The 12,503-nt window shown below is 41.1% G+C and overlaps 1 protein-coding gene across 2 annotated transcripts in view; it reads right to left on the bottom strand.

Annotated features, from left to right (window-relative positions):
• Nucleotides 1–12,503, bottom strand: part of MEF2C (myocyte enhancer factor 2C) — a 143,916-nt gene that overhangs the window by 28,575 nt on the left and 102,838 nt on the right. For both annotated transcript variants that reach the window (XM_082836062.1, XM_082836063.1), the window contains exons 4-5: nucleotides 10,152–10,295; nucleotides 81–267 (exon numbers count right to left, since the gene is read on the bottom strand). In XM_082836062.1, coding sequence (XP_082692188.1) covers nucleotides 81–267; nucleotides 10,152–10,295 — 331 coding nt within the window. The remainder of the gene's footprint in view (nucleotides 1–80; nucleotides 268–10,151; nucleotides 10,296–12,503) is intronic.

Here is a 12,503-nt window from a genome sequence, read left to right as displayed (position 1 = left end):
TTGTTGGTAAGATAGCCTTTTTTTGCCAAGGGTGGCTCCTTCCAATGGTTTGTTACCATTGCGTTCTTATGAGAACATACCTGTGTTACCCGCACTCGGTGGTCGATGTGTTACACCAGGAGACATACTATTCCTCTGCAGAGAAGGGTGGGCCAGTGGCAAAAGGTTGGGGTTCCCCAGTGAGCTGACGGGGTTGCTGTATACCAAACTGTTGTGGCTGGACACTGGGATGGAGACTGGCATCTCAAAGTTGGGAGGTGGAACAGCCTGTAGGAGCAGGAAAAAACCCACGGGTAAACGAAATGAACAGAAACAGAGCCCTCCAAGTACAGACAGCTTTTACTTTTCTAAGAAAAATTTCAAATTCCAAACTGCTTGGTGTCTAGAAGACCATTAAGAAGAGGTCTCAGGATGTGCGGATCCTAAATTGATTTCTTTAATGTGCTTAGAATGCGTTCTTTGCAACTATTAGAAAACGTTTCACTTTTGTTTCAAACAAAGCCCCATTTCATTAGACTCCGTTGTCTTTGAATTCCGGTCTATTAAGTAGTGATTGTTCATCTGTGATATCTGAATCTGGTGCCAGAAATGACTGCGAGATCAAAGGTATATGATTGTGAAGACTTCACAGAGAAAAAGGATTAAAATGCAAACTGGAGCCTTTGGTTTAATTGCTTATTGAAGCATATTTATGCAGAAGTTTAATGATATAAAATCATCTCCAGGCGTGTGAATAGCACATATACTTTAATTATTATTTTTAAAAGTCTGTCTTTTGAAAGTTAACTCTAAAGATAATAGACATTTTAAGATATAGGATTCAACAGAGCATGTATCATTCAATAATTCATATTTTAACCTGAGAGTTCAGAATGTATGTTACACTTCACATTTTGGGATATACTGACACCGACAAATGGCAAGACCTATATCTTCAATGAGAGAGCTGCAAGCATTTAGTGAACTGAGGCTTTGTGGATGTCTAGTTAGAGTAATTCAAGTCCCAGTCATTGATTTTTTGGTATTATTTTGGCAATTTAATCCAAACATGCTTATTTTTCTGCTTGCATTAGCTAGATAATCATAGTTGTAATTCCCTCCCTCTTTTTCTTCGTTTTTAACATTATAAATGAAAATACTGTTTCCATATATTGCCAGAGGACTCATGATGTCAGAGCATACAGCATTCTTAATATAAAACGGATATATGTATGTGTATGTGTATGAATCTAATATGTATACTAGGGTTTATATAGAACATTCCCTCAGGGAGTCTCTAATGAGCCACTGTACAAATTTAAATACATAAGTGCATATGGCTCAAAGTTTTCTTTTTTTACTATTTTTTTCTGTAATCCTAACATCAAGTTTTGTTTTGTTTTTCCTGGTTCATTGGCTGGCCTGCATCATACGTTGTGCTCTGCAATAGTTCTTTGTTTATCCTGGTGATAATTACAATACTGTCCTCTTTCTATGCTTCTGCTCCCTTTTTCTTTATTTTTCCTATTTGTCTTTTCTTCCCTGATCTGGACATGGCGATACTGACAAGAACAAACGTGTCATAACTCTTTTCTTTTACATGTCTTTGATTCTTCATTTTTTAGAGGGAAATAAAAATGTTCAAGTGTTATGTTAACATAGTCATTTTTTTTATTAGGCTTTATCTGTTGTAAACAGGGTAACAAAAACAATTTTGGATAAACACCATGATATAATCGAACATGAATGTTTGATAAGACATCAAAGAATGAATATATCCAATTCCCAGAGTCTTTAAACAACAAAAAATATTAGTGTATGCTGTAAAATAAATGTCTATACAGTCAATAAAATATTGCATTCCTTTATTAAAAGGCCCAATAAGAATTACTCTAGGGCTTCCCTGGTGGCTCTGTGGTTGAGAGCCCGCCTGCCGATGCAGGGGACACGGGTTCGTGCCCCGGTCCGGGAAGATCCCACATGCCGCGGAGCAGCTGGGCCCGTGAGCCATGGCCGCTGAGCCTGCGCGTCCAGAGCCTGTGCTCCACAACGGGAGAGGCCACATAGTGAGAGGCCCGCGTACCGCAAAAAAAAAAAAAAAAAAAGAATTACTCTAGCACACCTAAGAAAACGAAGTAGCCTTCTAGGTTTTCACCATTTGCCCCTCCACCCTCTTCACTGCTCTGGGTCCAGAAGGCTGATGCTCCAAACTGTATCCACCAGATTCCCCTGGCCCTCTGGCTTTGACTGGGCCAGTGGAGGCACCGTCAGAAGTACAGAGAGTAGGAGGAGAGAGGTCAGGGTTGTCTTGTACTGTAGCATCCCTCTTGCTGGGCCACAGGATGGCAGAGGCTGCATTCCCCTAGTGAAGGTCACGCCCCTTTTGGGGCCTCTCTCCTACAGACATAGATCTAACTGTGCTCCGGTAACTTCTTCCTCCTCTTGCACCTTCAGACCTAGATGTGGTAATAGCTTCTAGGTTGTAAGCCCTAATGTACTTCACTATTTCTCGAGTTTCCCTGATCTCTACCCATCTGTAAATAGTCCCTTTATTAAACTCTCTTCAATTACCCTTTTGAGTTTGCCATCTGTTTTGCACTGGAGCCATAATAGTAACTCTCCAGATCTAGAATAGTGGTGCTCTATACAGGTGAACTATCTCCTTAGGGAGCATTTTGGAAATCTGTGGGTGTCACAATGATTGGGGGGCATGGCTGGTATTTTCCTGGTGGGTAGGTATGCTGTATATTCTATTACACGTGGGACAGTTCTACACAACAAAGAATTGTCTCTTACCCCATCCAACTTTCAAATGTCCCACTGGACATTCATGTGGGTGAAAAACCTATTTAATAATGATCTGAGTCAGAACTAACTTTGTTCTGCAGACACAAGGTATTTTTAGTACACCGAAATGCAGATTTTATTAAACACTGAAATTCCCAGAAATGCAGTTACTGTGTGTGGTGAGGGAATGTTTCACTCTGTTTGGTGTGGGACTTTATTAAAAATTATTCACTACTTTGGAAAATCATGTCATCCATGACAATGCTGCTCTTGTGACTTTTGTTGTAAATACAGCACACTGCTTTCTCTTAACTCACTCCATTAAAAAATTTTCCTCACCACTTCACTGAAAATGCTCATGTCATAGTCGTGAATAACCAGGTTGCTAAATCCAATGGTAACTTCTCAGTCCTCAACTGGGACACAGATGGTCACTCCTTGATAAACTTCCACACTTTCCATGGCCCTGAACTTTCCCTCCTATCTTTTTTTTTTTTTTTTTTTGCGGTACGCGGGCCTCTCACTGTCGTGGCCTCTCCCGTTGCGGAGCACAGGCTCCGGACGCGCAGGCTCAGCGGCCGTGGCTCATGGGCCCAGCCGCTCCGCGGCATGGGGGATCCTCCCAGACCGGGGTACGAACCTGTGTCCCCTGCATCGGCAGGTGGACCCTCAACCACTGCGCCACCAGGGAAGCCCTCGCTCTATCTTGATAGCTGCTCCTTCTCAGTCTTCGCTGCCGGTTCTTCCTCTTCTCCCTGCTCTCTGAATGTAAGAGTACCACAGCCCTTTTTCTATCTCTAGCTCAGATCTCTCTCCTGACTCCAGCCTTGCATATCCAGCTATACCCTCAATATTTCTACGTAAATGTCTGATAGACATCTCAAAACTAGCTCCAATGTAACTCTCCCCGTCTCCAGCTGATGACAGCTCAATGCTTTTGTTTGCACACAATAAAATCCTTGGAGTCATCCCAGAATCTTCTCTTTCTCCCACTCCCCACATCCAGTCTACCAGGAAATCCTACTGGCTTAACTTCCATATAGTCTCCAACCACCTCTCACCTTCTAATGGCTGGTTGTAGCACCATCATCTCTTGCCTTAATCACTGCAGTCACTTCCTAATGGTCACCCGCTTCTATCCTTGCCCTCCCTTCTATTTTCAACTTTGCAAACAGATCCCTTAAAAGCATAAGTCAGATGATGGCACTTCTCTATTCTAAACCCTGCGAGAGCTCCCATCTTAGTTGGAGTAAAGCCCAACTTCTTCCAATGTTCCACAAGGCCCTATAAATTCCAGTTTTTGCCAGGCTCCATTACTGATTTCCTATCATCCTCTTCCTCCCTGCCTGCCTCATTCCTGTCTCATTTCTCTGGCTAACTCCCATCACTTCCTTCCTTCAAAATCTGGTCTTTTCCATAAAGAACAGACTTGTGGTTGCCGGGGGGTGGGGTGGAGGGTGGGGGCTGGGGGGCGGTGGGGCTGTGGGGAGTGGAGGGAGTGGTGGGAGGGAAGGATTGGGAGTTTGGGATTAGCAGATGCAAACTATTACATATAGGATGTTTAAACAACGTGGTCCTACTGGATAACATAGGGGACTATACTCAATATCCTGTGATAAACCATAATGGAAAAGAATATGAAAAAGAATATAGGTATAACTGAATCACTTTGCTGTACAGCAGAAATTAATACAACATTGTAAATCAACTATACTTGAATAAATTTTAAAAACATCTGTTCTTTACAAGGAAGCCCATCCTGACTACTCTACTTAATCCTGCCCCTGCTCCCCGCATCTCCTGATCTCTTTCCCTCTCTCTTCTTTCCCTCTTTTTACAAGATCAGTTAAGGTGTTGGTCAAATAACGTTCCCTTTCATCAAGGTGCTAAAGGTCTTTTGCTATGAAGTAATACATACCCTAGTCTACTTCTTATTATATTAATTGAATATTTTTATTCAAAGAAGAATGTTTAGGAAGATACTATATTAACATAAAAAAGTACAAGCTTACAACTTACTGTATATTATTTTCTGAGCAGACACTATACTATAATTCACATACATGATAAGACTCAACCATTTCAACATCCCTTCACTATAAATATAATCCTTCCTTTTTAAATTGGTGAGATTAAGTAAGCGGCCCAAGGTCATCTAACTAGTGACTGAGCCTATTGGTTTTGCTACTAAATCACCATGCAACACAGTATATGTTTTTGGATAGAAATAAAATATTTCAGTCAGAAATTATACTGTGAGGTGAGTATGGGCTGCATATTAGTAGCTTATTATTTATGAACCACAAACATAATGAATTAATTGGATTCTCACGGAACGTGGCTGAACGCCCACGGTGGGGTGCATGCTTATGCCCACTGATGCCAGGGTGTGACGGAGGACTTGGGGAAAAATATACCCTAAAGACTCCTATCATTCATATTTACTCAGATTTGGTATTTTAAAGCTTTCTTTTGGTTACAAATGTTTTAATCCATATTCACTATTACTACTTATAAATGTTTACCTGGGAACCTAAGGATCTGCTGTAAAACTACTTCTCCCCTGAATATTCTACAGAATATCGATTGTGTCTCAGTAGAGAGCAAAGCCAATACCTCCCTCCTCCCCCATGCTTATGTCCACATCCAAAATAAACAGGATGATTCATAATCATTTAATAAATTCTGAACCAGTCTACTAACCAATTTAGTGAAAGCCTCTCTACTCCTTTCTTCCTCTGACCATCATCCCCAAGAGTTACTCAGTTTCCAGAATTCTGGACTGTAAACAATTTGATGAGAGTTATTATAAAACTCTCTTGTGATTGGCTAAACAGAAGTCAGATATAATTCTGATATCAGAGCATACTTCAAAAATTCACAATTCATAAAATACGGTAACATCTGTTGCATTCTATCTTTTGCTTTGTTTCCTTATCTGTATCAGGAACTGGCTAAATAATTTAAAAATCAAATTATAAGCTTAAATACGACCATAGTAAGGTGTTTCAGGGAATGAGGAAGAACATCAGCCTTTGTATCAGAAATCTCAGCTGCAGTCCAGGTGGTGTAATAAAAAGCAACTTAAGCAGGCAAGTCATTTACTCTCCCTCGAACTTATGTGGGACCTGAAGTGGCTGCATCCATAAAAGAGACCAACCAGCTCTAGATGCTTTAGGAAATGCCAAGGCTATAATAATGCACCCATGCCTATTAGAAATTGGCATTTTTCTTTTTCTTCTTGACTTTTCAAAAGTAAGGAACTTAAAAGCACCTAAATTTTTAAAATTTTTGTCTAAAAAGTGAAAGCCAAAAAGTCATTAAAAACTCCAAACTTGCAAAGATTTCAGGGCCGGGCTTCAAATTTTAGAACCCTCAAGATAGGAAGGAAGAAGGAATTTGGGGTGATTAAAATGCTATAGGTAGGACTGTCTGTATAATTTGCAGGGCTCAGGGCAAAATGAAAATGTGGGGCGCTTGTTAAAAAATTACTAAGAATTTCAAGATGGTGACAGCAGAGGATTTAACCAAGTGTGGCCCTAGGATAGCAGGGCCCTGCGTAACTGCACAGGTCACACACCCATGACACTGGCACTGGCTTTTTCATATAGGCATGAGAGCTAAACAGCTTCTAGTTTCTATCCCTGAACAAATTGATCATGGTTGCCAAAGTGAGTCATCGTGGTCAAGAAAGGTATCAACTCTTATCCAAACCCCATGATTTTCCCAAACTTACCACAAGGAAAAGTCCAATAAAATATTTTTAATAAAATATTTTTACTTAATAGGCCCTCTTTCATTCAATGTGAATAACTGAACTGAATCCCTTTTTTGGGCCACTACTGACACCCTAAACTTTTTTTTTTTTTGCGGTACGCGGGCCTCTCGCTGTTGTGGCCTCTCCCGTCACGGAGCACAGGCTCAGCGGCCATGGCTCACGGGCCCAGTGCTCCGCGGCATGTGGGATCCTCCCGGACCGGGGCACGAACCTGCGTCCCCTGCACTGGCAGGTGGACCCCCAACCACTGCGCCACCAGGGAAGCCCACCCTTAACTTTTGATCAACCATTACCAGGCTGCTGAGAACTAGCAGAGAAAAGAAGCACACAATGCTGATGACTAGTGACTACCGTGTGCTGGTATCCAAATCCCCTCCAGGCTGCCCCATGACTCTGGCCTGTGCTCACTACCCCCTCCATCCCCAGTTCCTCACAATATCTACACCCACGTCACTCTCTCCCAAGCCCCTGCTCCCCCATCTCATTAGCTATAGAAGCTGAATTCAGTATAAAAACAGAGGTCATTAGGCGGTCACCCCCTCAATTTCCCTCTCCCACCTACCACCCTGACTACATCTGCAAATCCTTCCCGTTCCCATCCCAGCCCCCTTCCCTTCCTTGAGAAGCTTTGCCATTTTATCCCCATTGCACCTACACGTCCCACCTTTTCCTTCCTTCAAGCGTTCCTCCTCTACATATAAATCATCTCAAGTGCTTTTCCTTTTAACGCTCTCCTTGATCCTAGTTACAGTATTATTTCTCTCTCTTCGCAGCCCATTATTTGAAGAAAACGCATCCATACTGTCTATTTCCACTTCCTCCTGGTCTCTCTCAACCAGTCCTGCATTTGCCCCTCCTTCCCTCAGCCCATTTCCTAATTCCTGGTTCCTCAAATGGAGCTGTTTTTTCTCACTGTGAAGCCCAGCATGAACCATGGCAAACCCCACATGAGGAAATGCTGGTCAACATGATTCCAAACCATCCATGAATTATTTCATGTAATTGAGGAATAAGGGCGTAAATTAGATTATACTGACAGGTGACTGCAATATTAAATTTTTCTATTTTAAAAGGGAAACTCTTCAACCTGGGTCTTTGAAATAGAAAAACAGTCTTGTAATGTTTTTAAAGAGGTAGTGACACTCTCTCCGTACAAAGGGCAGAGTGTCCTTGCCCTGCTGTAAATGTTTTAGCAGCTGTGGAAACTTTCAACAAAATTTACTTCCAGCAACTGAAAGCGATGTGCGAAAACTGGGCTTTTCATCGTGGAGACTGAAGCACTTACTGAAGAAACGACGACTGGGAGGCACAGCCTGGAGCTGTGTGGCTCCTTCTCACAGCTCTGCCTGGAAACTCTAATGTGGTTTTCCATCCCCTGCTGCACATCACTGCCCCTCTTAAGAAATCATGTATCCTGATTTTGAACTCTTTACACGACAGGATGAAATATGGTGAAGGAATCCAGGTAGGCATTACACCTCTTTCCCCCTAGAGCATGAGAGAAATGATCCAATGTGCAAACACGGGTGTTCTCCCAGAACTTCGGGGGTTAAAGCTCCACACACACATGGAGAGTGATTACCAGTCTTACATACACCACCCTTTTCCTCACTGTGCTGGGGATTCCTCCTGAGACACCTAACGTGCTTCACCTTAACATCTTACATTCACAAATCTGCCCGGCAGCTCTAAACTAGTGTATTATATCGTGGGAGAAACTCAGGCCATCAGAACTGAAAATTGGCCCAAAGGAGCTGTTTCTTTCCTCCTTCTGGGCAAGATAGAATCCCAATAGACTTCATTTAAGAATTCTGGGTATAGGGCTTCCCTGGTGGCGCAGTGGTTGGGGGTCCGCCTGCCGATGCAGGGGATGCCGGTTCGTGCCCTGGTCTGGGAGGGTCCCGCATGCCGCGGAGCAGCTGGGCCCATGGGCTGTGGCCGCTGGGACTGCGTGTCCGGAGCCTGTGCTCCGCAACGGGAGAGGCCATGGCAGTGAGAGGCCCACGTACCACAAAAAAAAAAAAAAAAAAAAAAAAAAAGAATTCTGGGTATAACAAGTATGCATTGCTGCATCTGATAGGAAATGTTTCATTTGACCAAGTGCCCACTGTGGAAATGCTGTATGTAGTACTCGGTTTTATGAAAACCTTTAAGAATTCACAGCAGTTAGCTTTCCTTCATGATACAGTGTATTAATAATTCTGATTCAATAAAAGATTTCCTGTTGACATTATTTCATTTAACAAATGAAGCAGACATATATTTATGAGGACGTGAAGTTTAATATGCGTACATTTTATAAATAAGTTTTAAAGTATTCAATTTAATCCAGGACAGGTTGATTGTGCACCTACTATGTGTAAAGCATTAATTTATCTTGTGAGTGCCGTTGTGGATTTGGCCTGGAGCTTTTGTCCCCAGATATCTGCATTGAGGCCTGTTTTCACTGCAGTCTCTCTCAATCCTCAGGTTTAGGCTGTTTCCCTAACTTACAAAACATGTACTTTTTTGAGAAAGGGATTAACCATCTACTGAGGAGCTTGTCTACAATGACAGTTGGGACACTAACAGAAAGTTACTCAGAAAGCATGTGAACCTCGAGTTGCATCACTTTATGTCACAAAATGAACATCACTTGACTGATGACAGAATAGAACAAAAGGTATGTACTCTCCCCCTCTACATATGGGCAAACAAAATAATACATGCAGAGTTATTTCTCTTAAATATCTGGCAAGGCACATGATTGATTGTTAGGAATTTTTTGACTTGGTTAAGACAAAATTTAGCCAAATGTTAAAGCGTGGAAAATGTTGGTATAGGCAAAGCGAATATTCTGACAAAGCTTTAAAATCACCCCATCACACAAACACGTTGAAATCTTACCATTAGGTTGTCATGCAGTCTGTTTCTCTGCAGCGAGCATTAGCTTTAACCCTTCAGTGCTGCTGCTGAATTTCATATTTAGGGAGAGGGCTGAAGCTTCATTCAGGAATAAGCTTGTACTTGGGCGATGAGTGTCAGTTTACACGAGAGAACTGCAGTTTCACTCGTGCGTCTTTACAGTCAATCCTCGCTCAGAAGGAGACTGTAGTGTTGGACGAGTGCCTGGTGATCTGTGCGGACTGTGTGTTTAAGAGATTATGTAAATTCAGTGTGTGTCACACAGATCTTTCTCTTCCTCCTGTGAACTTGCTCCCTCCGAATGCACTTCCTGATGGCGCATCTTTTAGATGACAAAATTTCAGCAACCCTTAGGGTCTGCTTTCTAAGCGACTGCCCTTGGGATGAGATGCCTATTTTCTGGGTTTGACTTGGCAGTGTCTCTTAGAGAAAGCCCTCACTGAAAGGGTTAAGGTATGTTACTGCAGCAGCTATCAGCAGACCAGCCATCTACCTTTGGTACTTACAGGAATTTTATGGCTCTTGATCATATTATCAAATTCTTCATTAATTTTTTTGTATTTTTCTTCAGTGCGTGGGGTGAGTGCATAAGAGGAGTCGGGATCGGGGCTTTCACAGCCTTTGTTTTCTTTCTTGTTCAAGGCCTGCCAGGTTCAGAGAAATATCAAGAGTAAAAAAAATGAAGGGTGTTTTGAGTACTTACACACAATCTTTGCCTGCTGATCATTAGATCAATATCTTCGTTAATTTTCCTGTACTTGTCCTCAGACTCAGGGCTGTGACCTACTGAATCGTCTGCATCAGGATCTGGGCTGTCACAGCCATTAAGGCCCTTCTTTCTCAACGTCTGAAATACATAATTTGGAAAGTTCAAACCTAGACAAAGGCTGTAAAAGACATTCAGGGGTGTCACAGACGTTCAAGCTTGCCAGTATTTTAGGTTATTACATGTGCTATATTACATTAGGGTAAAGAAAAACCGTAGGAAGACACCATGAGTCATTTCGACAGTGCACTCATTACTACTTAAAAAAAAAAAGTAAAAGGGAAATATTCCTTTTGCAACCAAATTCAACGAACAAAGATGGTATGAGGATTGAAGTTTCATGATCTGGAATTCATATGTGTTCCAAACATCTAGTGACAGATGATCACAGAATACAAATAAGGGGGCAAATTGCAACACTATCTTCCCACAGAAAAATTAGAAGTTAGGACATTACACAATGATTTCAGAAAATGTGATCATGACAAAAGCAGAAATAGTGGCAACAGAGCCTTAGTTTGAGTTTAACATAATGGTTGGCACTAGAAGTGTCCTGCCACCCCTTTGGATGTGCACTTGACAGCAAAAGGTGGTAGGAGAACCCAGCTCACATTCTCACGAAGTACCCATTAAGAATGTTCAGACCCTGTGATCATAAGGTGAATCACCTTTGTTTAGTCTGGTTAGAGTTCTATATGTGTGAAAACCTGTATTGAAATTGATAATACTGAGAAGTTGTCTGCCTAAACAGAGGCTGGAAAGAAAAGGCAACAGAGCTGAGCTTAGGGCTTCATTATCATGACCTGAGTAAGGAAGCCAAAGAACACTGCAGAGAGGTAACCAAGTCAGTAGCTACTGAAGTAGCAAAAGTTCCTCCTGGCTGCAGCTGAGGAGGGTCACCCCGAGACTGCCTCCTGACACATGAAAGTGAAAAGTCAGTGCCTCTTCCCGAACCTCCTGTCTCCTGAATGTATGTCTTGGTCTAGTTTCAGCTGTCACAGAAGGATAAATACTCATGTATAACACTGTAACAGGAAAAGTATGAGTCAGGAGTTTGCCTTTCTGTTTTTCTTCTTTTTAAAATTGATGGTTGTCAACTTAGTTGGACACGATCCTATTTACAGAGATAGTTATGTTTTTAGAAATTATAAAACTTCTGATTAATCAATCACACAGCTTGCCATGTGAACTTTTAATAGACTAGCAACATTTCTGAATTTTCCTGGTAATACCAAATCGTTTATAAAGAGCTGTGTACCTAAGCGTCTCTTATCAATGGCAAGTTCAGCAGAGCTCATCTTTATTAAAGACCGAAATCACGTACAAATAAAGCAAGAGCTGTGACATCAAGCTAAGACCTCAAAGCTCAGATAACACTCCAGTTTTAATTCACGCAATTGGGGAAAACAAATAAAACAGCATGAGTTAAAAAGGGGGTGTCAGTCTTAAAAATGTAAACTCCTTGGCTCTTATTGATGTGTAACAAATGTAACATTTTAAAAATTCATTTCTGAGGCACTAAAGATTTTCAGTTCAAATCAAACTGAGACCATTTTGAATATGTCTATGATACACTGTGGCTCTGTAAATATTTATTAATGTTACAGTGATATAATATAACAAATAAACATATGGTTACAGCTTATTATGTGGTACAATGTTTGAATATTAAAATGAATATTTTGACACACGGCGATAAAATATACATTTACAATCTTGGGGAATTTATAACTGGTGGGGCCACCTGGCCCCCTATCATGGATCTACAGCTATCATTTTTCACCCAGAATAAGTACTCCTAGAGGGTTCCTACAATAATACTATAGAGGATGTTACAATACGTTAGAATAACAATTTTATTTGCTAACTTAATTTCCTATATTTTAAACTCTTTTGTTAGCATTATCTCAATCACAAAAGCATTCTTCCGGGTGATGACTATTTGTATTATGATGTGGTTCTGCTTTGATCTCCACATATCCTTGAGCTTTTAAGAATAATTTCTGAGTGTCTTGCATCATACTCCACGAATTCTTCATAAAAACTCACTTATGCAGAAAAAAATATGTAAGATCAAGAACATATTATCTGATATGTTTTCAGAATTTATCTACTGATATTTCTCTAGGGCATGTTAAGAATATTCTTATATAAACCCCTCATTTAAGGTCTTATCTGGTATAACATTAATTTACAGTCTTATCTAGACAGTAGATTTTTCAATGTGCGCCCGAATCTTTTATCCAATAAATCTTCTTGTGAAAACTATAGTTGTTTTGATGTGCAGAT

The sequence above is a fragment of the Leucopleurus acutus genome, assembly GCF_964270905.1.
Source record: "Leucopleurus acutus genome assembly, chromosome: 3".
NCBI lineage: Eukaryota > Metazoa > Chordata > Mammalia > Artiodactyla > Delphinidae > Leucopleurus > Leucopleurus acutus.
Note: the sequence above shows the minus strand (reverse complement) of the source record. Positions and strands in the feature narration are given on the sequence as shown.